Genomic DNA, 24,679 nt, shown 5'->3' on the forward strand with positions numbered 1-24,679 from the left:
ATTCAAATGCAAAAAAATAAGCAAAAAACATTCTTTGGTCATAGTGAATATTTACAGAAGTGGATAGAAATGGCAGTGATCTGGCCTTGGGGCAGTCACATATCTAAATCCATTCCCATTCAGTTAGTCCACAAATACATACTAGTATACTGAGCGCCCTTGGTCTTACTTAGGTGGCAAGTTAGGCAAGCGTCCTCAGCTACAGTACTTGATTAATAGTAATTATTTTTTCTTGGATATAAGAAGTCTGGAGGTATTGGCTATTGACATCGGTTCAATGACATAAGTGCCAGCATTGCAGCAATTTTCCTGAACTTTCCTTTATGATAGTCACTGAAAGTGCAGCTGTCATTTAAGTATTTGAGACAGGAAGTAGGAGGATTGATGATTGAGGATTAGGCCAACATCGACTTTGTGGAGCTGGAGCCTCGGATGACCCCAGTTACATGCCTGATGATTGGCAGGTTATTAGCGCAGGAGAGCCTCAGATGGGATAGCTACACTGTGCTCCATGCGACCTTCCATGGCAGCCAGTCCAGGGTTCCAAAGAGCAACAAGCCCCCAACACATGTTTGCTAATGTCTAACTGGCCAGACAAACCACGTGGCCAAACGTAGATAAAAGAGGGGGAAACAGAGTTCACTTCTTGATGGAGGAAAGACAAAGTCACTGTGCAAAGGGGTGGATAGAGATAGAGGAAGAATTTGTGGCCATTTATATAGTCAAAAATGGGAAATTAGTATTACTGACATAAATAGAAGGTAAATACTAAAAATAAAATGAATCTGCACAACTAAGTCACTATTGCTATTGCAGGAAGTTTTTCAAACCATCACAACTACAGCTCTCCTCACCTGTTCAGAGATCCTCAGGCCTCAGATTGAGAAGTACCGGCCAGTGTTGCTTATAGGTTCAGCATCGAGCTATGAACCAGGAGGTCACCGTTCAATTCCCGTTGGGGCACAAGCTCCGGTTTCAGGCTCGATCCCCAGAGTAAGGCATGCAGGGGATGGCCAATGGGTGACTCTCTCTTCTCATTGATGTTTCTGTTTCTCCCTCTCCCTTCCTCTCTGAAATAATCTATACTAATAAAAGAGTAAGATGCAAATTGACTGTACCTTCACGACACCCACCAGCCAATCAGGAGTGAGTATGTAAATTTACCCAACAAAGATGGCAGGTTAATTTGCATACACAGGCGCCAAGTGGCTGGGGACAGGGCGGGACACTTGCCATGGTGACTACACATGCATTCTGCACTGCCCCAACCACTCCGGGCCTCTGGGCAGCATGGGAAGGCGGAAAGGTGGCTCCAGCCAGAGCGAAGGCGGTGGTGGCAGCCAGGGGAAGGAAGGCTCATTCTTGCATGAATCTTCATGCATCAGGCCTCTAGTATATATATAATCTTTTTAAAGAGAAGTATTGTTCAGGCAGAAAAGTAGAGGATTTTTAGCTCAAGGCAGTAGAACTAGAATTCCGAACTTTTTGCAAATGGATACATCTGAAACATTGCTGTGTTTATGTTCCTTGTCTTCTTCGGTTCTCTAGCTTCCAGATACCATTATTGACATGAACAAAATAACTTTCGAAATGCCACTATTATGAGTTTTCTTTTCCCATCTATGTTGGCAGGTTTTTTTTTTCTTTCTATATTTTAATTGCAGTTGACATTTTATAGTAACTTCAGGTTTACAGCATAGTGGATAGACATTTGCATAATTTACAAAGTGATTCCCCCAATATGTCTAGTACCCACCTGGCACCATACATAGTTATTAAAATATTATTGACTGTATTTTCTATGCTGTACTTTATATCCTCGTTACTATTTTGTCACTGCCAATTTTTACTTTTTTTTTTTTTGTAATCTTCAGCTGAGGATATGTTTTTACTGATTTCTTTAAAGAGAGAGGAAGGGAGAGGGAGAAAGAGAAAGAAACATCCATATGAGAGAGAAACATCTGTCAGTTGCCTGCTGTACACTCCAACTGGCGACTGAACCTGCAACCTGGATATGTGCCCTGACCCAAAATCAAACCTATGACCTTTTGGTTAGGGGACAATGCTCCAACTGAACCACACTGGCCAGGGCCCAAATTTTAGTTCTTATACCTTCATCTTTTTCACTCAATCCTCAACTTCTAACCTGGCATCTATCAATCTGTTTCTTGCATCTATTTCTGTTTTGTTTTTTCATTTCATTCTTTATATTCCACATATAAGTGAAGTATTTAAAAATAAGGACCTTACATTATTTCTCATTTATTTATATACTTTCAAATGCATATGTAAAAGCCCTGGCATGCTTTTATGTAGTTCATACTGCCTGTAGTAAGTGGTGCTAAACATAGAGCAGATAGTCTATTAATATTTTCTGATAAGTAAAACTAAACTCTTCTAAACTATCTAGACCAGTGATGGTGAACCTATGACACGCGTGTCAGCACTGACATGCGTAGCCATTTCTGATGACACGCGGCCGCCTCAGCGGCCGCGTGCTGAGGATGAAACATTTGCTGCTCCTGAGGATGAAACATTTGCGAAATAATGTTTTTTCCTCAAAGTGACACACTACCCGAGTTATGCTCAGTTTTTTGGCGAAGTTTGACACACCAAGCTCAAAAAGGTTGCCCATCACTGATCTAGACAATTCCACAAAAATAACCATGCTAGTTGTGTTCCATTGTGTGAAGGAAAATAGAGAAAGCAGTATGTTGTCATTTTCTATTTCTCAGGTCATTGGTTGGTGAAGGAATATGCCAAGGAGCTATTGGGCAGTTCTTGTGAAATTACAAAAATAACAAATTATAAAGTTATCTTGCCATTTCAAACATGTACACAAATAAATTAGGTCCAAACATGCTCTATGATCAAGATTTACACATTTCATCCTCACATGATAGGCAGGTTATGCTTTCTGAAGTTCAATCCTATATAATAAAGAGGTAATATGCAAATTGACCCTCACGCCCTTGTGTCACAAGATGGCCACCCCCACGTCATCACAAGATGGCCACCACAAGATGGCCACCCCTACATCATCACAAGATGGCCGCCCCTACATTATCACAAGATGGCCAGCAGCGGAGGGCAGTTGGGGGCAACCAGGGCAGCACGAGAGGGAAGTTGGGGCAACTGGGCCAGCAGGAAAGCAGGTAGGTGTCAATCATGCCGGCAGGGAGCAGTTAGGCGCCAATCAGGCCAGCGGAGGAATGGTTAGGGGGCTATCAGGCTGGCAGGCAGAAGCGGTTAGGGGCAATCAGGCAGGCAGGCAGGCGAGTTGTTAGGAGCCAGCAGTCCTGGATTGTGAGAGGGCTGTCGTACTCCTGGTTTAGACCCGATGTGGGATCGGGCCTAAACCAGCAGTCAGACATCCCCTGAGGAGTCCCATATTGGAGAGGGTGCAGGCTGGGCTGAGGGACCCCCACCCCCAGTGTACAACTTTTATGCACCTGGCCTCTAATCCTATCTAATAAAAGAGTAATATGCAAATTGACCATACCTTTGCTACACCCACAAGCCACGCCCACAAGCCAATCAGGAGCAAATATGCAAATAAACCCAACCAAGATGGCTGTGGCCACAGAGAGCAGGAGGGAGGCTTGGGTTTCCCCGGCAATGGAGGAAGTCAAGCTTTCCGCCTGCCCTTGCCGGCCTAGACCTCCACTCAATGCTACAAAGTTTCAATTATAGAAGATAAATAAATTCCAGCAGAAATGGCAGCAGCCACAGAGGTGGAAGAGCAGGAGGCTAGGGTTTCCCCCGGCAATGGAGGAAGCCAAGCTTTCCACACACCCTGGTCGGCCCAGGCCTCTGCTTAAGGCTACAAAGTTTCAATTATATAAGAAAATAAATACCAACAGAAATGGCTACCACCATGGAGCAAGCAGGAGGCTTGGCTCAGCTCCAGGCTACAAAGTTTCTATTGTAAAAGATACATAAATCCCAGATACCAGGGCCTCCACTTGGGTTGCCAGGGGGCGTGGCCAGCCTGCAAACCACCACAGGCCTCTCACCCAGGCCACCCCATGCCCCAAGGGAACCCTTACCCTGATCTGGGACACCCTTCAGGACAAACCAGCTGGCCCCCACCCATGCACCAGGCCTCTATCCTATCTAATAAAAGAGTAATATGCAGATTGACCAGCACCCCAACACACAAGATGGCTGCCCCCATGTGGTCAAAGATCCTGCCCCCATGTGGACACAAGATGGCCAGCAGGTGAGGGCAGTTGGGAGGGACCAGGCATGCAAGGGAGGGCAGTTGTGGGCGATCAGGCCAGTAGGGGAGGGCAGTTGGGGGAACCAGGCCTGCAAGGGAGGGCAGTTGGGGGAAATCAAGCCTGCAGGAAAGGGCAGTTAGGGGTGACTGGGCTAGCAGAGGAAGGAAGTTGGGGGCGACCGAGCCTGCAGGGAAGGGCAGTTGGGGGGGACCCAGGCCTGCAGGGGAGGGCAGTTAGGGGTGACCAGACCTGAAGGTGAGGGCAGTTAGGGACAAAAAGGCTGGCAGGGGTGTGGTTAGGGGGTGATCAGGCTGGCAGGCAGAAGCGGTTAAGGGCAATCAGGAAGGCAGGCAGGCGAGCAGTTGGGAGCCAGCAGTCCTGGATTGTGAGAGGGATGTCCGACTGCCCGTTTAGGCCAGGATCGGGCCTAAACGGGCATTCGGACATCCCTTGAGGGGTTCCAGATTGGAGAGTGTGCAGGCTGGATTGAGGGACATCCCCCCTCATGCATGAATTTCGTGCACCGTGCCTCTAGTTATTATAATAAACCTGAAGGCATCAAAGTCTCCCCAGAGACTGCATGAGTGCAATGGCTTTAGAGCTGGTTGTTCTCTTATCTTAACAAGAACCTATGAGAGAGGCAGACAAAGCACTGAGAGCCATAAGCTTTCACCCAGGCCTCACCTCTCCTAAGATGCCTATGTTCTCAGTTATAATTCAGCCAACCACCCATGATATCCTAATAAAATAAGAGAAACAATTCCATGGGATATGGCTTCTAAGACAATAGGTGAGCTCAGGGTTAGTGATATTTCTCTCCTACTTGCTAACAGTTTTTATAGATCTGAAGAGGCTTAAGAGGTTTCACAGATCCTGTTCTTTCTCCCTGGTCTAAAGTCTCCATCAGTGCCAAGAGCATCTAATGGGGAGTCTGAACTTTTCTTTAATCTAATCCATTTAGAAAATGACTCACAATTTATTGAATAAAGTAGAGAAAATTGACACCTCTTCATTAGGCTGAAAAAGTCCTTTTCACAGCTGGCATCTGAAATGCATTTTCTATTTAAATTTTATTAATGTCAATCTTCTTTAGCGGAAGTGAGATTAAAATGAAAGACCTTACAATCAGTGTACAACATTCCCATTGCTGCTAGGACTGTGTAAGCACTGATTTCACAAAGGAACCTGATGCCAAGAGTTTTCTGTGAGTAATTTAATTTGGGATCAGTTGCAAAGTGGGATCAACAAAAAGTGGTATTTCAACATATCAATAACTATAAAAGTTATTAATTTATATATGAAAAGAGGGAAGGGTACTTAACTGACAATTGATTATAGCAAATCTCTAGCAATTATAGCAAAAATTATATTATGAAATCTAATGACCCTAGAAAGTACTTTTTTCAAATTGGGGAAATACTTGGATATAAGTATATGCCTCTAAAGTTGTAAGAACACAGAGAGCTTAGCAACAAAACATATACAGAGGTTCATGGGGCTCAAATCTTCCTTGTAAATATCATTTTTTAAATCTTATCTTCCCTTTTATTTAAAATGCAAAGCCATTTGGGAGCTCTTCTTTATACCCACAATCAGATTAGAGTAACTATGAGGGCTGCCACAGCTGTGAGGGCCAAGCCCCTTGCACAAATTTCGTGCATCGGGCCTCTAGTATACTATGTTCATGGATTGGTAGAATTAGCATCATTAAAACAGCTATATTACCCAAATAAATCTACAGATTCAATGCAATCCCTATTAAAATACCAACAGCATATTTCACAGATCTAGAACAAATACTCCAAAAATTTATATGGAACCAAAAAAGACCCCAAATAGCTGCAGCAATCTTGAGAAAGAAGAACACGGTTGGAGGGATCCCAATACCAGATATCAAGTTTTGCTACAAAGCCATCATAATCAAAACAGCCTGGTACTGGCACAAGAACAGGCATATAGATCAATGGAACAGAACAGAGACCCAGAAATTGACCCAAGTCATTATGCTCAATTCATATTTGACAAAGGAGGCAGGAATATGTAAAGGAGTCAAGACAGTCTCTCTAATAACTGGTGTTAGTAAAATTGGACAGATACATGCAACAAAATGAAACTAGACCACCAACTTACACCATACTCAAGAGTACATTCAAAGTGGATAAAAGACTTAAATGTAAATTATGAAACCATAAAAATCCTGGAAGAAACTATAGGCATCAAAATCTCAGACATCTTTTGTAGCAATGTGTTTACCAATACATCTCCTAAGGCAAAGGAAACTAAGGAGAAAATAAACAAATGGGACCACATCAAAATAAAAAGCTTCTGCACTGCCAAAGGAACCATCAACAGAATGAAAAGGGAGCCCACTCTATGGGAAAACATATTTGGCAATGACACATCTGATAAAGGGTTAATATCCAAAATATATAAGGAACTCATACAACTTAACAAAAGGAAGACAAACAATCCAATTGAAAAATGAGCAAAGGACCTAAATAGACACTTCTCCAAAGAGGACATACAGATGGCCAAGAGGCATATGAAAAAATGCTCCAAGTCACGATCATCAGAAAGATTCAAATTAAAATGACAATGAAGTATCTCCTCACAGCTGTCAGAATGGCTATCATCAACAAATGACAAGTGCTGGCAAGGTTGTGGAGAAAAAAGAACCCTGGTGCACTGCTGGTGGGAATGCAGACTGGTACAGCCATTATGGAAAACAGTATGGAGTTTCTTCACAAAATTAAATATGAAACTGCCATTTGACCGAGTGATCCTACTTCTAGGAATATATCTAAGAGACCCGAAACACCAATCAGAAAGCACAATTTACAATAGCTAAGATCTGGAAACAGCCCAAGTGCCCATCAGTAAATGAGTGGATAAGAAATACCTGGTACATTTACACCAGGGAATACTATGCAGCAGTAAAAAGGAAGCATCGCTTACCCTTTAAGACAGTATGGAAGGACCAGGAAAGTATTATGCTAAGCGAAATAAGCCAGTCTGAGAAAGACAAGTGTCACATGATCTTACTCATATGTGGAACCTAATGAACAAAATAAACTGATGAACAGAGTGGATCCAGAGATGTGGAACAGAGTGCAGAATCTCGGAGGGAAGGTGGGGGAGGGAGGGTGGGTGGGAAGTAATCAACCAAGGACCTTGTATGCAAATATGCATGGCTCATGGACACAGACAATGGAGCAGTGAGGGCCTGAGGGGTGGGAGTGTCGGGCAGGACTGGGTCAATGGGGCAAAAAGGGGACATATGTAATACTTTCAACAATAAAGATTTAAAAAAAAAAAAAAGAAGTGACAACCACATGATAGGCATTCCAGTTCTGTTCTGAAATTGCAAGATTCTCCGCACTGAGCTGGCTAAACTTAAAAGATACGAATGCTGTCAGAACATCCATTTACACAAAGGCATCAAATATGGCATGTTTTAGTTAGTTGGTTGGCTTGTTGGTTTTGGCTTAGACTTGAAGTCAGGAAGGTCTGCCCGATGGGCCATTTAAGACCCACGAAATCAATTGGTCTGGCCCTGCCAAGGCATTAGAGGTGATTTAATTACGTGTTTGACCAAATATAGCTGGCTACTTTTTAAGTTATAATTTTGTATGGCTGGCAAATTACGTTATAAATATACAAATGGCCCTTGGCAGAGAGAAGGTTCCCCACCCCTGGCTTAGAGCCTCCACTAGGCTTGACCTCTTCATTCTCCCTTCATATCAGTTGAATTTCTTTGAGAAGAAATTATTCACAAAGGAATTGAGATTTTATTGCTATATTAGATCTGCTCTATATATAGACAAGATGAACTCTGAAGGCTGGCAGTTGGCTGGGTTCACCAGCTGGCTAAGCCACATGTTTCCGTATCCCCAAAAGAAAAAGAAAAATCCACACCTCACTAACATCATTAGGAATTCAGTGTTGATGAAGCTGTGCAGAGAAGTGGGTATTTTTGGTGGAAATGGCAGTTAGTACAATTTTTCTGGAGGATAATATTACTATCTCAGAATGAATTACAAGGAATAAAATTTCTTCAAGGGTAAAAAGGGATTTTATTCCTTGTAATTCATTCTGAGAAAAATAATTAAATACACTTGCAAAGAGTATATGTTCAAGGGTGTTTACACAAGCATTCTTTCTACCAACAAACCACCAACCATACACACAAAAATGACAACTTAAATTTCCACTAGGAAAGGAGTGGTTAAATTAAGTGATTAAATAAATAAATCCACAGTCCTGCTATGGATATTATCCAGGTGTTAAAATAATGATGCATTTAATTCATTTATAGTCAAGGAAAAATGTTTATGATTCTGTGGTTAGGTTTTTAAATTAGAGTACAGTATGCTATATAATCTTACTTTTATAAAAAATTTATATTACAAATTGTGTTGGTCTATGCATTTATTCAACTGTTTTAAGAATAAGTATTGATTACCTACTATGTGCCAGCACTGTTATAGACACTTGGGAAGACAACATTCAAGCCTTATGAAGCTTACAATCAAGTGGGAGGGAAGGAAAAATACCCAAGTAAACTGAAAATGTGTGAATTCAGGTAGTAGTACTGTTATGAAGAAAGTCATAGCAGGATAGAAGGGGAAAGTAGCAGGGTGACGTGGGTGTGGATTATTTTAGGTAAATGATCAAGAAAGAACACTCTAAACAGGCACAACTGAATTTAGGCTAGGTCAATGTCAACTCTGGAAGAACATGCCCAAGACAGAGCATGAGCCAAATAAGAGATCGACAAACCTCTTTATCAAACAAAAAGTGATTTTGATTTTGCAATATTCTGCTTATGTCTTATCACTTGTTAAGAAATGTAATAAGGAAATGTAGAAAAAGAAACAGGTTACTACTAGATCTTATGAATTTAAAATTTACAAATTTTAAAGAGTTCCTCCTTTCCAAGGGGTGGAGAGATTGGGAAAAAATGTGGAGTGGAGTGGGGATGGTAGAAAATATGACCGAAGAGATGGAAGGGTTCAAATAGCATGGATCTTTGAAGGATATGTAATAAGGTGTTTATAATTTATTCTATGTGATGGAACCCATTGGAGAGTTTTAGGCAGAGAAGTGATATGAAATTATTTGCATTTTAAAAGATGATTCTGGATGCTGCATCAAAAATAGTCAGAGAGAAAGTCTGAGGCAAAACATATGTAACAGTCTACCTCCACCTAATGGGATTATGGGTGATGTATATTTTCCTTTTGACAATCAGTATGCTTTGAATTCTAGAAAAAAATATATGCTACATTTAGAACTATGGAGGAAAATGTAAAGATTTCTGTGGTTGAGAACATCAAAATGTTTGTATCTCAACAAAAAATCTACTATCTATTACAAACTTCAAGGTCACACTTAAATATTTTAAATACAGACAGAATGTTAAATATGAAAACACCGGGAATGTAAAGTAGGGTACTTACTTAATATGCATAGTTTTGTGTTTTTTTAACCATATGTTAAAGTTATGTACCTATACAAATGCAAGAAAAAGTGCTGAATTTAATTCTAAAATAAAATCATCAATTTAATGAAAGCAAGACAAGCATCCAGTGTTTGACTTATGCGTGGATGGGGCGATAGAATTTGCATGTACAGACAGCTCCCTTCCCCACAGGAATGCACTCCCAGACCCCCGTGGATTCTTACAACCACTATTAGCACCAAACCCTTCATATTCTGTGTTTCCTGTACATACAGGCCTATGGTAAGTTGAATTTATAAATCAGGCACAGTAAGAGATTAACAAAAATAACTAATAATAAAATACAGCAATTATTAGAATACACATTTGACCTTGAAACAACATGGGTTTGAACTGTGCAGGCTCACTTATATGTGTATTTTTCAATAAATACCACTCATGTATTTTCAACCACAGTTGACCCCAGGTAATTGAAACTACAGAAAACAAACTCATGGATAAGGAGGGACTACTGTATTGACAATGCAGAATAAGCCAGGGGCTCCAGCCCTGGTGTTCAGTTTAAGAAGAAGAGTATTGTTATTGGCAGGAATTAAGAACACTTTCCTGATTTTGGAAAAAGTCTCTAAAAATTCCTTCTCACCAGAGCAGACAGCTTTTGTCAAAGAAAAGGAACTGTAACCCTGCCTTCTGATAAGACAGGTTGGCACAACCCATGACAAGTAAGAGATTTTTTTTATGTTTTGCGTTTTATTTCCAATTCCTGTGAAGTTAGCCTTTTCCTTATTTATGTGCATATATGCTTTAATATAGGAATTATTTTGTTGATTACTTAATTGTTAAATTATTTTATCAATGAGAGCTTCTCTTACCATCACCCTGACAACCTAAATCACATCCACTTTTTAGTTTCCATTATAGCACATTGTAACTTGTTGTGTATCGCTATTCTTCAGTATATATTATTGCATCAGTAAACTTAGTATAATAAGAGACTGCATTCCACTTTAGAGTATAAACTGTCTTTATTCCAAGCACAGCAGCTAGCAAATAATTTTTGAATGAATAAAATATAATTTTTATCTTTAAATACCTTTAAGAAAAACTACCATTCAAGAAAATTGTATCATACTTATCTTCTGGTTTTAAATACTGCCCAGTTTGCAACCCACACCCTCACCTGCAACCTCACCAACATAAAATTGCCCCAGTTTGAAAAGCATCGAATCTATATAGGAGAGCAATGCCAATAACCCCATCATCAGCTGTTATGACTTTGGGATATATTGTAGGTAAAAGGGGAATAAATGGTGATGGAAGGAGACTAGAGTTGGGGTGGCAAACACACAATACATTATGCAGATGATGTAGAATTGTACAGCCGAAACCTACATAAATTTATTAACTAATGTCACCCCAATAAATTCAATAAAAAGAAATATATTGTAAATCCTACAAAGAAATACAGTCTAATCAGTAAAATAATAATGTATATATCCAAGAATTAGTATAAACTTCCATTAAAGATAAGGCATTAGCTCTCTAAAACAGTAATTGTATGGATGCATACATAGCTGGATAGAGAGTGTATAGATAAATCATAGTAATAATTGCCATGTGTCAAGTATCAAGTTTATTAGGTACTATGCTAAGTACTTTATCTCATCTACAATTCACTATAAGCCATTGTGATTTTCAACTCCATTTATAACTCTGGAACTTGATACTAGAACTGAGGGATTTTCCCAAGACATACCGCCAGGAAGTCGTAGGGTTAACATCCCAACCCAGGTTCTTCTATCCCATGCCCAAGAGCTTAGCCTCAATCTTTACACATGCCACTGTATAAATCCTGTCCTGAAATGTGTGCTCAGAGCAAAGAGGGAGTTTGGAATGACTGCAGGCGTAGTATTCAATGCCTTTGATTTTCTGCTTGCTTTGATGAAGACAGTAACACACAGAGAGCCACTGCAGGTCTTTTGAAAAGAGCATCGTAACACCTGTTCCGACCACCTGTGCAAAGGGGAGGCTAGAGAGCTAGCGGCCCAGTCCCTGCTGGTGGAGTTCCAGCCACTGCTTTAAATTGTATGACAGGTTGCACAAAAATGAGCCTAAACTTGTTCTTGATTGATGTACTTATAACCTACTTCTGGGAACATGAATGAAATGGTATGTTCAACCATTTAATTTATGCTGCAACTTTCATAAGTCATAGAAGTGAGCTAAGAGTTTGGCATAATATCGAAGAACAGTGGTTTGCTCTCTAACTTTGTGATGAATGCCTTCTCTGCTTTTGGAGTGATTTCGTTCTTTACAGTAGTAACCACGAGGCCGCTGCTGCTGCTGCTGTTGATGATGATGATGATAGCTAAAATTTATTGTACATTTACTAATGCCAGATGCTCTGCTGGTGCTTCGCATGCATTTTTCATGTGGTCCTCACCATCCTTTGATATAGGCACTATGTTTTCTTTCTCGTTTTGTTTCATTTTTTAATCATTTATAAGTTGCAAACCAGTTTTGACATATTCTATGCCATTCAAAGATGAATGCAGCCTGATCCTCAAGGCATTCACTGCCTGGCGAGTAGGCAGGCACATGAGCGAATGGCTGAGTCCAACATGGTTGGGGGTTGAGTTACTGGCCATAATGTTCCCTCAGTTGTAACTCTGCCATTCTTCACCACTGCAGAGCAGGCATCCAAAAGTCAAGCCCTTATCCCTTCTCTCTTTGAAGCTGTGGTGCTTACTGACATTTCAGCGGCTAGCTTCTGTCTTCTTCCATCTTGCCCGTCACTGCCAAGGTGATGATGATAGGTAATATCCACTGTAAATATACTAATGCCAGATGTTCTGCTAGTGCTTCCCCAACCACTCCTGTAATCAGATCTTCCTTTTGCTCACCAAATATGAATCTTTAGTGACTTACCATTCCTTTAAAATTAAAATAAAATAAAAAATTTAAAGCTCAAGCACCTTGCTTTTGTGAGCTCCCTTGTTTAGGTTTTCTCAGGCTGCTGTCCACTGGGAGCCAGCTCTTCTGGCACAATGCAGGGCTTGCTGCTGGCCCAGCACTTGGCTCCTTTATGCCTCCTTTGCAGGCCGCAAAGCCTATAGTGCCCATGTTGAGATGCCTGAGCTGAAGTGTAAGCTCTGAGGGCAGGGCTAGGTCATGTTCCTTATTTTATAGTCTCTGCAAATTGGGGAGTGCTTTACATAAGGAAAGTACTGAATTAAAACTCAAACATTATTTCTATTGAAATTATAGAAAGGGACTCCACTTCTTAGACAATGCAGTGTGTATTTGCTGTGTGTATTAAGCCCACTGCTTATTAGCACCCTTTTCTGTTCCCATGGGAAAATGCCTCCAAGTGACCAACAATAAGATAGAAAGGATTTGTGCCTATTTAAGGGTTATCCCTAAAAGACAGATTGATTCTCCCTTAGTCTCTCTTTTTTCTCTACAGCAATGTGACTCCATATAAGGGCGAAATTGAGACTCATGATGAACGTGGCTTTAGTGGTTTTGATACTCTCTCAAGGAAAGCTGAGCATTCTTTAAAAAGTTGAAGATCAGCTATTTTTCTGAACATGGCTCAGTCATCAAGCAAACCCCAGAACCCCGGGGTTAAAGGCACCTTTAAGACCCTCATTTGTAATCACCACAGATAAGAGAGAGGGGTTTCCAGCTGATAATTTCATTAACTTGGTTCTTCTCAGGGAGGGAAGTTTTTACAGAATTATGCATCTACCTCCAAAGTTTCTCAAATGGCTTCCACTAGTGGGAATTTTATTAAAATGCTGTAACTAATGAAATTAAGGCATGTGTAACTCAGACTAGGAAGAACTAAGCATAATATAAACTGCCTTCTTGCCTGAATTATTTTTAAATTAACTTAATTTTACAAGAAACCAAATGTATTTCTTTTTCCACAAGTGTGTTGACGTGAAATTTATTTTCCACAGTAATAGAGCAGAGAGTGCTCATTCATCCACTCAGCGGTCAATAAATGCTTTGTTAACTCTGTGAACCCTAAACACAAAACTAGGATGCGTGAGCCTTCGAAGGATGAGACCGGGAGCGCTGCGGTCCGGCACGCCTGGGTGCTAGTGCTGACTCTGCACTTCCTCCCTGTCGGCGAGGGCACGGGTTTCAGCTTTCTCATCTGCACAGTGGGTTCAGAGTCCTCCCCACTTTCTGAGGTTGCTGTGAAGACTGAAATAATTCTTTTAAAGTACCTAACACAGAAACATACAAAAAGATTACAAAAAGTCAGTTATCATTTTATCATTTTTATTATAATTCAAGACATCTAAGACTCTTTAATATTAAATTTTTATTATGATAAATATATTCATAAGAAAAATATTACAAAAACAGTTAAATAGCATGAATATTAGCTCCTTTTTGTTAACCAAAGGTTTTATGTAGCTTCCAGTTTGGGCGAAGAGGAGGAATTTTGAAATCCTCTCTTTATGAAGCTTTTTAGAGATAGTTCAGGGTATATGATTTATGAAAATAACTAGGATTGAAGAGCACAGCTTGACCTGGAGCATGAGAGACATATTCAGATGACCCTGTCGTGTACAAATCAGACATGAGAGTGTCGAAGGCATCTTGAGGGAAACCAGAATGAGCTGGATGCTGGTAGGCCAGAGGCAGGGCCCAAGCAGCGCGCTGTGCAGAGCGCAGTAACGGGGTTTCAGAGTGAACGGCAGGCCTGCAGGCGTTTTTACTCTTAGAAAGCCCTTTCTTCCCCCATGAGCCCGTGGGTCTCCACAGTCTTGAGTTGAAGGGGATACGTGTGCTTTGCGTATTCTTTTTCCCACGTTCTACGTTATCAGTGAGAAGATATGTGTGCTTCAAAGAAAGAGGAACAGTTCGGTTAGCTTGCAACGAAGCAGGTCAGCTCAGTGGGGGCAGAGGGCGCCTGGAAGGGAGCAGGGCCCTGCAGGCAGGCGGGCAGCCTCTGAACAGTGTCCCTGCGCCTCTGCAGGGAGCGGGTGACGAAGGCTCCCCACGGCGCTGGGAGAGGCAGTAAGATCAGGGGGTTCCGTTCTCGATGGCAAGGATGCAGGGCAGGGATACTGAACTATTAGGTGGGCTTTCAGTGGACAGTGTGGAGGTGACAGCCTGTGTGACCCAGCTCAGGGAGGGGGATCACATTGTGGGCGCCCGGAAACCCTGCCGGCAGGAATTCCAGCTGCTCCCCTGGGCCTTGTTGGGGGGGTATTCCTTTCAGCACCTCATGAGTTTCCCTCCTTGCCAACATATATGCTTCTCTTATTTAATACTAGAGGCCTGGTATACAAAATTTGTACACAGGGCAGGGGAGGGTCCCCTCAGCCCAGCCTGCACCCTCTCCAATCCAGGAACCCTCAGGGGATGTCCGACTGCCTGTTTAGGCCCGGGGATTGGGCCTAAACAGGCCGTCGGACATCCCTCTCACAATCCTGGACCACTGGCTCCTAACCGCTCACCTGCCTGCTGGCCTGATCACCCCTCACTGCCCCCCCCCCCCCCCCGCCAGCCTGGTTGCCCCTAACTGCTGGCCTGATTGCCCCCAACTGCCTCCCCACCACCAGCCTGGTTGCCCCCAACTGCCCCCCCCTGCCGGCCTGGTCGCCCCATGCAGCCTGCTGTTCAGTCATTTGGTCACCCCTTACTGCCCCCCTGCCGGCCTGGCCACCACACACAGCCTGCTGCTCAGTTGTTTGGTCGCCCCTCACTAACCTCCCTGCTGGCCGGGTCACCCCACGCAGTCTGTTTGGTCGTCCATTCGGTTGCAATGGTTGCTTAGGCTTTTATATAGATAGATCGTCACCTGGTAAGTCACATCAATAAGAACTCTTTCCCCATGACCGGGTTGTCCCTGAGCCCTGTCCTGATGCAGGGGGTCCTGGATTCACATCCTGCTGCTGCTCGAGTTTCCAGGAAATGTGTGGTGGATGTGGGCGGACAGGACTGTGAGGAGGGTCTGACTTCCTGGGCTGCCATGTCTAATGGGTCACATTTTACGTGGTTTGGTCCAACCCACAGATAAAGCAAAATCAAATACAGACAAACTACCCTTGGAAAGAGCCGTAACTTTCCATGTAAGAGAGTAGACACATGTGATCCTGCAGCCATTTTCACTCAAAGACTGAGGAAGACTGGACTCGGAGGAAGGGAGACTGAAGGAGGAAACCTGAGTGCCTGCGGGGAGGAGGGCGCAGCCACAGCAGGAGATGATGACCTTGGGGAGAGGGGTCAAGCACCCACCCCTCCCTGCGGGCTCTTCTCTGCTCATTCTATTACTGCTCTTCGGCCTTAACAGAGAGCCTGGTTTCTCTGTTTTTTTGTGAGAAGGAAGCATCATGATGGATAACCCCATGCGAGGAGTGAATATTGACAGTTAGGCCCCTGCCCCAAGGAGCCAGGCCAAGAGATGCTGTGAGAGTTTAAGAAATTTTATCACATTCTCTCACGGCGGGCGGAGACCAGGGGGTGGTGTCAGCTGGGCAGAGGAGGGGGAGCAAGATATTTATGTCTTTTCTAAAGGTCCCTCAGAGTAGCCAGTGGGACCAGGTGCAGGTGGGGGCCAGGTGGGGGCAGTCACTGGAAACTGGGTGAGGCTGTTTCCTGGGAGCCCAATGCCCTTAATCATGAAACCTACAATGAGAATAACAGGAAAACCCCAGCGAGGGGCAAGAATGTGCCTAACAGTGATGATGTAAAGGACTAGATTTCAGTCCTGCAAATCAGCCAATCAGATGTTTTGAAGATTTTGAATGGAAAAGCTGAGCAGGCCCTTGCTGGTTTGGCTCAGTGGATAGAGCATTGGCCTGTGGACTCTAGGGTCCTGGGCTCGATTCTGGTCAAGGACACATGCCTGGGCTGTGGGCTTGATCCCTAGTGGGGGCATGCAGGAGGCAACCAGTCAATGGTTCTCTCTCATCATTGATGTTTCTATCTCTCCCTCTCCCTTCCTCTGAAATCAGTATATATATATATATATATATATATATATATATATATATATATATATATATTTCTTTCTATTTTTATTTTTTTAAGAAACAAAGAAAAGCTGAGCAGAATTTGTGACAGCCAGTGCCTGGAGGAGCTGCAGAAATGACTGGTTCTTGCCCACTCCAGGCACTAGGAAAAATGGTGAGCTTCCTCACTCGTGCTGAGTGAATCAGCGAGTGCTTGTGTAAAACCTCATCATCTAAAAGAGTGGGCTGTCAACATCCCCTAAATTCCCTGCCAGCTTCACCCCGGGTCCACCCCGATGTGGCCAGGAATGTAGGGCTGTTCCATCAGGGACTCAACTTTTGAAAGTTTCACCCACATTAAGTCAAACATCTTCAATGGAAAACACAGCCTGCATCAAATATACTTTTGACTGTAAACAATATTTTCACTTATTATTACTCCTTTTTCTGCAGGTTTTCTTTTGTACTTTCCGTCGATTCACTTTTTTTCTTTTCGTAGGCTGTTAAAATTCTCACAGGCCCTAAAGCTGGATGGATAAACTGGTCTTTCTGAAAAAAATTGCTATGATTCTGAACAGCAATTAGCAATTTGTCCCCTTCACTGGAAAGAAATAGCACACGATTTTGATTTTACAAAAAAATAGCCTGATAAAACTTCTTCCAGAAATTAAGTCTTTCCAGTCCAAATCATTTCATCATACTGGGGGATTTTTGACCAAATGCTGTTTGATGAAACCAGACGACATAATTATGTTTGCATTGTAAGGCGTAAATTTAAATCTGATCTTCTAAATAGAGCATTGTTAGCCAGCCGCGGAAGGGTAAAGAAGACCTGGTTGCTTCGGAGAGCACTACATCCCCGAGCGAGCCCCAGCAGTGCCCAGGCTGTTTGAGTGAATTGCAAACACTTGTTTCCTGTTTTTGAACAGCCTCCATAGTGATTGGGAAATGGTGGTGTGAGATGGAGCCTTGTCTTGAGGGAGAAGAATGTAAGACACTCCCTGATAATTCCGGATGGATGTGCGCTACAGGCAATAAAATTAAGACCACAAGAGTAAGTTCATTAATTTCAAATGTCTCGTGCATGTTACTAACTGTGCTGTTTTCCTTTGTGTTGTACAAATATCATCCAGGGAAGGTTTGAACAGGGGAGCGGGGAAAGCCTTTTCCCCGACAGAAACCATTCTTTACCGTTCTGACCAGTGTCCAGCCATCAGCAAGAAGCTAGAGATTTAACTTAACTTTTCTATACTGAGCAGTTTAGTGTTTCTGCTCTTGGCTCATAAATACAGTTAGGTTGCAATGAGGCCATTATTTGGACAATTCGTCCAACATCTATGGTGCTCAGATAATGAAATGAGGATGTTTAATTTGTCCACATAGTTTGTTGAAAAGGTCTGCATTTAAGTACATATCCTTTAAAGGAATTCTATGATGATTTCATAGGGAAATAGAAGGGTTTTATGATGTGAATAATCATTCCTTGATCTCTGGTTAAATCAGAAGTTATCTTCAAATTATGTAACAACCTGTATTGAGGGGCTTACCCAACCGGTGAGAATCGGTGTCACAATGCTGGAGCAGAGGAAGAGGCCCAGCTAGGCCAGCTGTTGACCTACTACAACCTGGACCATAAGAAAATCTGGGAGTCCTGAAGGGGGTAAGGGGAGGGTGGGTACTCAAAACATTTAAGGTAGTATCTATTTATTTACAGTACAAAGGAATGTTACTATTTTAACAACTAGCATGGTCACATATATCTGCACCACATGGATATCAGTCCTGGTAGTTAGGTGTTTGTGTATTTTAATGTATTGGATATTTTTTAAAGGAAACTCCACTAATTATAAATCCCAAAATGCTGACCTTGTAATCTTCCAAAAGGGTGACTCAAGTTTTAAAAAGTATCTCTGATTCTAATTCCTGTATTATGAGTCTTACCTGATCTTTCTTCTCAGCATTATCTTTTCAAAAAATAAAATTGGTTCTTGCAGCTTTGCGATGCAGAAAACAAAAGTAATTCTACATTATACCATTTTAATCACTTATTTTTTTCATATATAAAATAAGTGGAGATGATTTGCCTGTCAAATTTAGTTGCCTGTACTGATCACATTACCTAGTAAATGGCCATACCTCCCTGGCTTGCAGCCAGGAGAGATTTCTGAACCATCTTAGCTTTTTAACATACATTTTTGAGCACCCAAAAAGCTCAGCTTGGATTCTTGAATTTCATGTCAGTGAAACACCTACCCAAGAAACACCTACAGAAAAAAACCTAGTTCATGCAAATTATCCGTGGAAACCATTTCAATTACCTGGTAGAGAGTGGCTTTCGGGGATTCCTTTGGATTACATTTTGCCTGAAAAATTATTTTACCAAATAATTTGAAGATGTCCTTACAAGTTAGTGTTGAGCTACTCTGCATATGGCCAGTGTAATTCCAGAATTATGACTGGAATCTGATCACCATTATTTTTTAAATGTTGCTGATATACAGGGTTGGAAAAAGGAAGTTTACAGTTGTGAGTACACAAAACACAGAGTTTATTCTTATATTATTATTATTAATTATTGTGTTCATTACTTTTATTACAACTGTAAACCTACCTTTGCCCACCCTGTATTTTCTGCAAATTTCTAGTCCCAATCCCAAATGATAACAGGTGACCCTTTACTGAAGATAAGCCCTGCTGTCATGATGCCTCCAGACTTGGAACTCAGGAAAGAGCAATAACGCAAGTCAAGTTATTTCAGGATTTAAATACGGGAAATTCCAAGAGTGCCAAGTAGGAGACTCTTTGGAAGCTAGAACATAAACAACAAACAAAACGGAACTTGTGAATGCCACCTTGCTGTGCCCCTGGGACTTTCTCTCCTTCTGTAGAGTATGTTGGAGAAGCACCAGGCATGTTGTAAATACATCCTAGACATTCCGGGCATCAGGGTATAGAGCGCAGAATCCGCACGGTAATAATGGAGGCTGGAGCGCACTGTGCCTGCTACCGCCCTGGGTGGGCACAGTGCAGCCCAGACAGCTGAGTGTAGGAGAGAAACAGCTGCCCTCGCCATGCTTTTGAAAGCAGAGCCACAACGTGAATCCATCTCCAATGAGGAAATGAAACGCTGCTCTGCAGCCCTGTGCGTGGCACGCCACTCAGCTGAGAATTCTCAGGTCTGTCTGGAGACAAGGAAAAAGAAGACACTAGAAAAAGGCTACACTTCTTTCCCCCCGCCCCCCCCCCCCATTGATTTCAGAGAGAAGGGGAGAGGGAGAGAGAGACAGAAGATCAGTAATGAGTGAATCATTGATTGGCTGCCTTCCACACGCCCCCCACTGTGGATCGAGCCCACAACCTGGGCATGTGCCCTGTCCAGGAATCTAACTGTGACCTCCTGGTTCATAGGGTCGATGCTCAACCACTAAGCCACGCCTGCCCGGCAAGGCTGCACTTTTAAACATTGAGAGGACTCAGACATTCCTACTGACTTACAAATTCTCTCCCTTCCTGATCAAGAAATTCACAACGAAAAAACCACTTTTAAACACAAAGGCACCATTTAAGCCGAGATGATGCATATAGGAGCTCTCCATTCTGTATAAATGCCATGCCAACAAGAGTCTTCAGATCATCTGCTCTGGAAATAGGTTTTGTACCAATTTTTCTAATGGGGATTGTTCCCCATTAGAGAACGATATGTCTACAGACTTCAACTATGGACTCTAGCAATCTAACTTTTGAAAGAGGTAAATTCACAGATGTACTTTAATTTGAATCACATGTTTTATTTTCTGTTCTTAACTAAGAAGTGATCTTTAGTATAAAAAATTATTCAAGTTCTCATTAAAGTGAAGGGGAAAATAAAGAAAAATCACCATTTTTGTTCTTATGTGTAAGTCTGGTTCAAAAAGGGTGCCCTTACGGGGGGAAAAATGAAGAAACATACCCAGATTGTTAATGATAACTGAGAGTTTCCTTTATATGTAATTTTAAAAAGTAACTCCAATTTAAAGATATTTGCAAAAAAGATTGCTGCTACCTCATTGTTTTTTCCTACATAGTTTTGTTTTTGCCAAAGTCTTCCTATTAAAGTGTTTACTTCCCAAATAAGCATCTAAGCCAAAATTCTCAGCAGTCTTTGAAATGCAGATAAATGCTTCAGAGTGTAATCTAATTGATATTTTTATGACGTTTCTTTTTTAAAAGGGTATAGAGTAGAAATTCACTGTTTCATTTAAACCCTTAGACCCCCTTGAGAATAGCCAGGATAACAGGCCAGAAGCTGAAGGAAAACCTTGGGGAAATTAGATCAGGGTGACAATATAATGCAGAAGGAAGATGGGTAGAATTATGTAAGGGCGTTCCTGTCAGGAGATTTGAAAGAATAAATCTTAAGGAAAGCGGAAGCTCCCTGAGTGAATGCCGCCTATAGAAAGCCTCCAGTAGAAGAAAGCTGGTGATAGACAACCTCCTGAAGAGGCGGGTGAAGTCTCAGGGCGGAATTTTAACCCTGTCCCTGCTTGATCTTTGCTTCAATTGCTTTATTAAAATTAACTTGTTGGTAGTTTACGGCAAGAATACCCAACTTAGATATTAACTAGAGATTTTTCCTATGGTTTCAGAGACCTACTGGTTTATTTCTTTTCTTTAAACTCATATATCAAAAATATAAGTTTGAAAGTTGGAAAGGCAATAGCTCATACATTAAGGAACAAATCTCTACACGGTGTATGCAGGAACAATGGCTTAATTTAGAAAGACAGACCTCTCCATAGAGGAAATAAGTTGTTTGGCAATGCTGTAATAATTCACAGGTGAAAAGTGAACACTAGGTGTTTGGGGATAGGAAAAGGAAAGAAAAGAAATGGGGATAAAATCAAAGACACTTGGAAAGAAAAATAAGTGGATTAAAACAGCAAAATATAATCTGGTATAATACCTGGGGAAGTGTCATGCAACTTTGGGCTTCCTACAACCCCAGATGTTAATGTCTTTCAAACAGTGAGAAAATCAAGCTAGAGCACATTGCAGAATCAAATTTCCCCCCCTAAAGGGGCAAGCGAACAGAACTCAGATTGCACACCTAACTACAATCGCCATCTGGTCAAATGCCGGTTTTATGTGATCAGCCCAACACAAAGCTGGCCCATCCTCCTAATGGTGACTCTCCCACGGCATGCATATCTCCATGATGTTTTTTATATTATTGAAAAGATAAAGTAGTAGCTTTGATATAGGTCATCTTCCTCACTCAGAATTCCACCTGGTCTGACGTGCTCTGAGAGCCTTCATGTAATAGAGTAGACACATGTGATCCTGATGTGCATAGTGACAGTAGGCACTATTGGATCAATCCTGTCCAATCCTGATCTCCATTTCCTTTTGTATTAAATATTTTAAAAGTGAGGTAGCAAAAGAGAGGTAGAGAAAGGAGAGAGAGAGCGGGGGGAGGTTTGGAGATTGCAGAAAGGAAGAATGAACCAACTTATCCTAACACAGATTCACAATAACCCCTAGGTCCAAGTGAACTCATTCATTTCTCTAGCCAATAAGTATATTTAAGCCTCCACTACCTGAAGTTAGTGTATAAAGGTCTTGAGGATGTGATGGTGGACATGGCAGAGCCCCTGGTCTTCCATGGAGGATAGGAACCAAGTTTGGGTGGTGGAGGTAAGGGTGATGGGTTGGTAGAAACAAACAAACAAACAAAAGCTATTTTTGTGAATGTCACTTTCTCTCTCCTTTGATGAAAAAAAAAAAAGACAGTGATAAATGAAAACAGAAAGTGATAAATGCCACTGGAATGTAGGAAACCAAGATTTGGAAGGATCTGTTATTTACACGGAGAGGATGAAAAAAATTAATATGTGATTTCTTGTAGATTCCACATTTGAATACAGTCTTTTATTACTGTCCCTACCTAACTCAAAAGCTTCAAGTGTACTCCCAAATATACTCCCTGTACTCAGACACTCGATTTCTAATACTATACAGAATTAAGAGATGATGAAGAAAAATGTATTATGTCCTAGAACCTTGGCAATGTCTTCACCTTATGACACCCCTCTACATCTTCCGACAGGCCAACATGATAAGGACAATGACCTACTGGGTTCAAATTCTAACCAGACACAGATTGACTGCATAGTGTGCAGAGTCCAGTCCAAAATGGGAACATAGGGCCCCTTTTCAAAAATTGATAATTTCAAGATGGCAGCAAAAGGTCATCAAACCAAACGCAGGGCCCTTTCAGCACAGGACTCTGTGCTACTTCGTAGTCTCACACCCATAAAGCCAGTGCCAGTCAGACCAGGCTCAGAGAGTCTGTCTCCTTAGTTGTGGCAAAATCAATTTAATTAGTTGATTTTTAAAAATATGGTGGTCTGTCAATGTACTGGGATGACCATTTGAGAACTACTGCTCCAAACATTAACATTTTGCACCTCAGATCACCTTTAAAAATCAACATCCTAAAAATTCAAGTTGTTCTCAATCTTCTGCTCGGTCACCTTATTTTGTAACTTCATTTTGTTCTTTTATTCCTGAAATGTATTTCTTTCTTTGGTTTCAGATTCACCCAAGAACCTAACAGAAGCATTTGTCATAGTAATAAAGGAAAACCAACTCTGTGGAAAATACATTTTAAGAATTTAAAACATCTAGCACATTACAAGCCAAATGGATTTCTTACTTGCACTTTGACTGGCTACCAGATAATCACAGTGCTTTTACTGCGTGTCATGAAGTATCCTGTAACGGGAAGACCTGGAGATTTGGCCAACACCATGGAAAGTGGGTTCCAGAAAAAAAAGGGTTTTCTCAATGAAAATTATGGGGATTATGAAGAATGAGCAACTGTCTTCTAATATGGATCTATAGTTACTTTGTACCATTTGAAATATATGTATATATAATATTTTGAAATATTATATATTATCTTCAAGAAATGAACAGTGCCACAGTTTGAGACAACTGGTGTATCACCTTGAGTTTTAGATGCTTTGCTTTGTTGCTTTTTGTTGTCATTTCTTTTGCTGTTGGCAAGGAAGATGTGCCCTTTTGAGAGTTCAGCAGGGCACTCACACTGCAAGGCCAGCTCCCCGTGGACTCCTGGAATCTGAGGCGTCACAATACTGAATCAAGAGCTTCCTTCTGTTTGTACCAGATGCCCAAGGAAGTACGCGTCCTGCTTTATTGCTTTCTGCCCTGTGCAATAGTAGCATGCAAGCTTGGCTTACATAACCATACTTTATATTCAATTGATATATAATAACAGTTTTAACCTCTTCCAGGAAAATATTTTTAGAATACTAGCTTTTACACAGATAAGAAAGAGAGGATGCTGGAGGTTGCTGCTCCACCACGCTGTTAAGACTGGCGGAGTTGTGGTGGAATATGGATCCCTGTATTAATAAGTCCTGTAAATACAGTGTCCTGAGGCTTTGTACAGCTGTCCTAGACTGCAGGAATGCCCTTGATTAAGTCCAAAGTCTGGCATCATTAAGTATACCGTGCTGTAGCAACAAGTCTCATCATGGCATCTTTTTCTATGTTTGATTTGCTTTTTCTAAGAGTATTCAGATCTCTCTGGTTAGATAGGAAGACCATTAAAGCAATTGGGTTTCAGAATAAAATCTATGTGACCAAATGTTGGACAGCCCTATTAAAATGGTAAATAACTTCTTTCTAAACCTACTTGTCCTCTTTATTTGCCATTTATTTTTCCTGAATCCATTTCAACCAAATCCAGAGAACACCCCACTTAGAGACTTGTAGTCGGTCAGAATTTTTCCCATGAAATATTTGCAGCCATAAAAGCCATGCTTTCCAACCGTAACGTTGGAAAAACCAGAAACCCATTATTATAACTACAATGTCCTCAGCCAGCAAGATGAAAAGTCAAATACCATTTTGGGGGCTTTCAAAGTGAGCAATTGAATGGTACATATTGGGTTCAAAAAAATCAATTATTGCCCATCTCTTTGAGAGTTACTCAGCTGATGCTTATTATGAAG

The 24,679-nt window shown here is 41.6% G+C and overlaps 1 protein-coding gene across 1 annotated transcript in view; it reads left to right on the plus strand.

Moving 5' to 3' along the window:
- TAFA1 (TAFA chemokine like family member 1) overlaps nucleotides 1-23,328 on the plus strand; it is a gene marked incomplete at its 5' end in the record, with an annotated part of 508,145 nt that extends 484,817 nt beyond the window's left edge. Inside the window, 2 exons of the mRNA XM_079794963.1 lie at nucleotides 17,591-17,715; nucleotides 23,236-23,328. Coding sequence (XP_079651089.1) covers nucleotides 17,591-17,715; nucleotides 23,236-23,253 — 143 coding nt within the window. The 3' untranslated portion in view covers nucleotides 23,254-23,328. The remainder of the gene's footprint in view (nucleotides 1-17,590; nucleotides 17,716-23,235) is intronic.
- Nucleotides 23,329-24,679: the final 1,351 nt, after the last annotated feature.

This window comes from Cnephaeus nilssonii (assembly GCF_951640355.1).
Source record: "Cnephaeus nilssonii genome assembly, chromosome: 17".
Lineage (NCBI taxonomy): Eukaryota > Metazoa > Chordata > Mammalia > Chiroptera > Vespertilionidae > Cnephaeus > Cnephaeus nilssonii.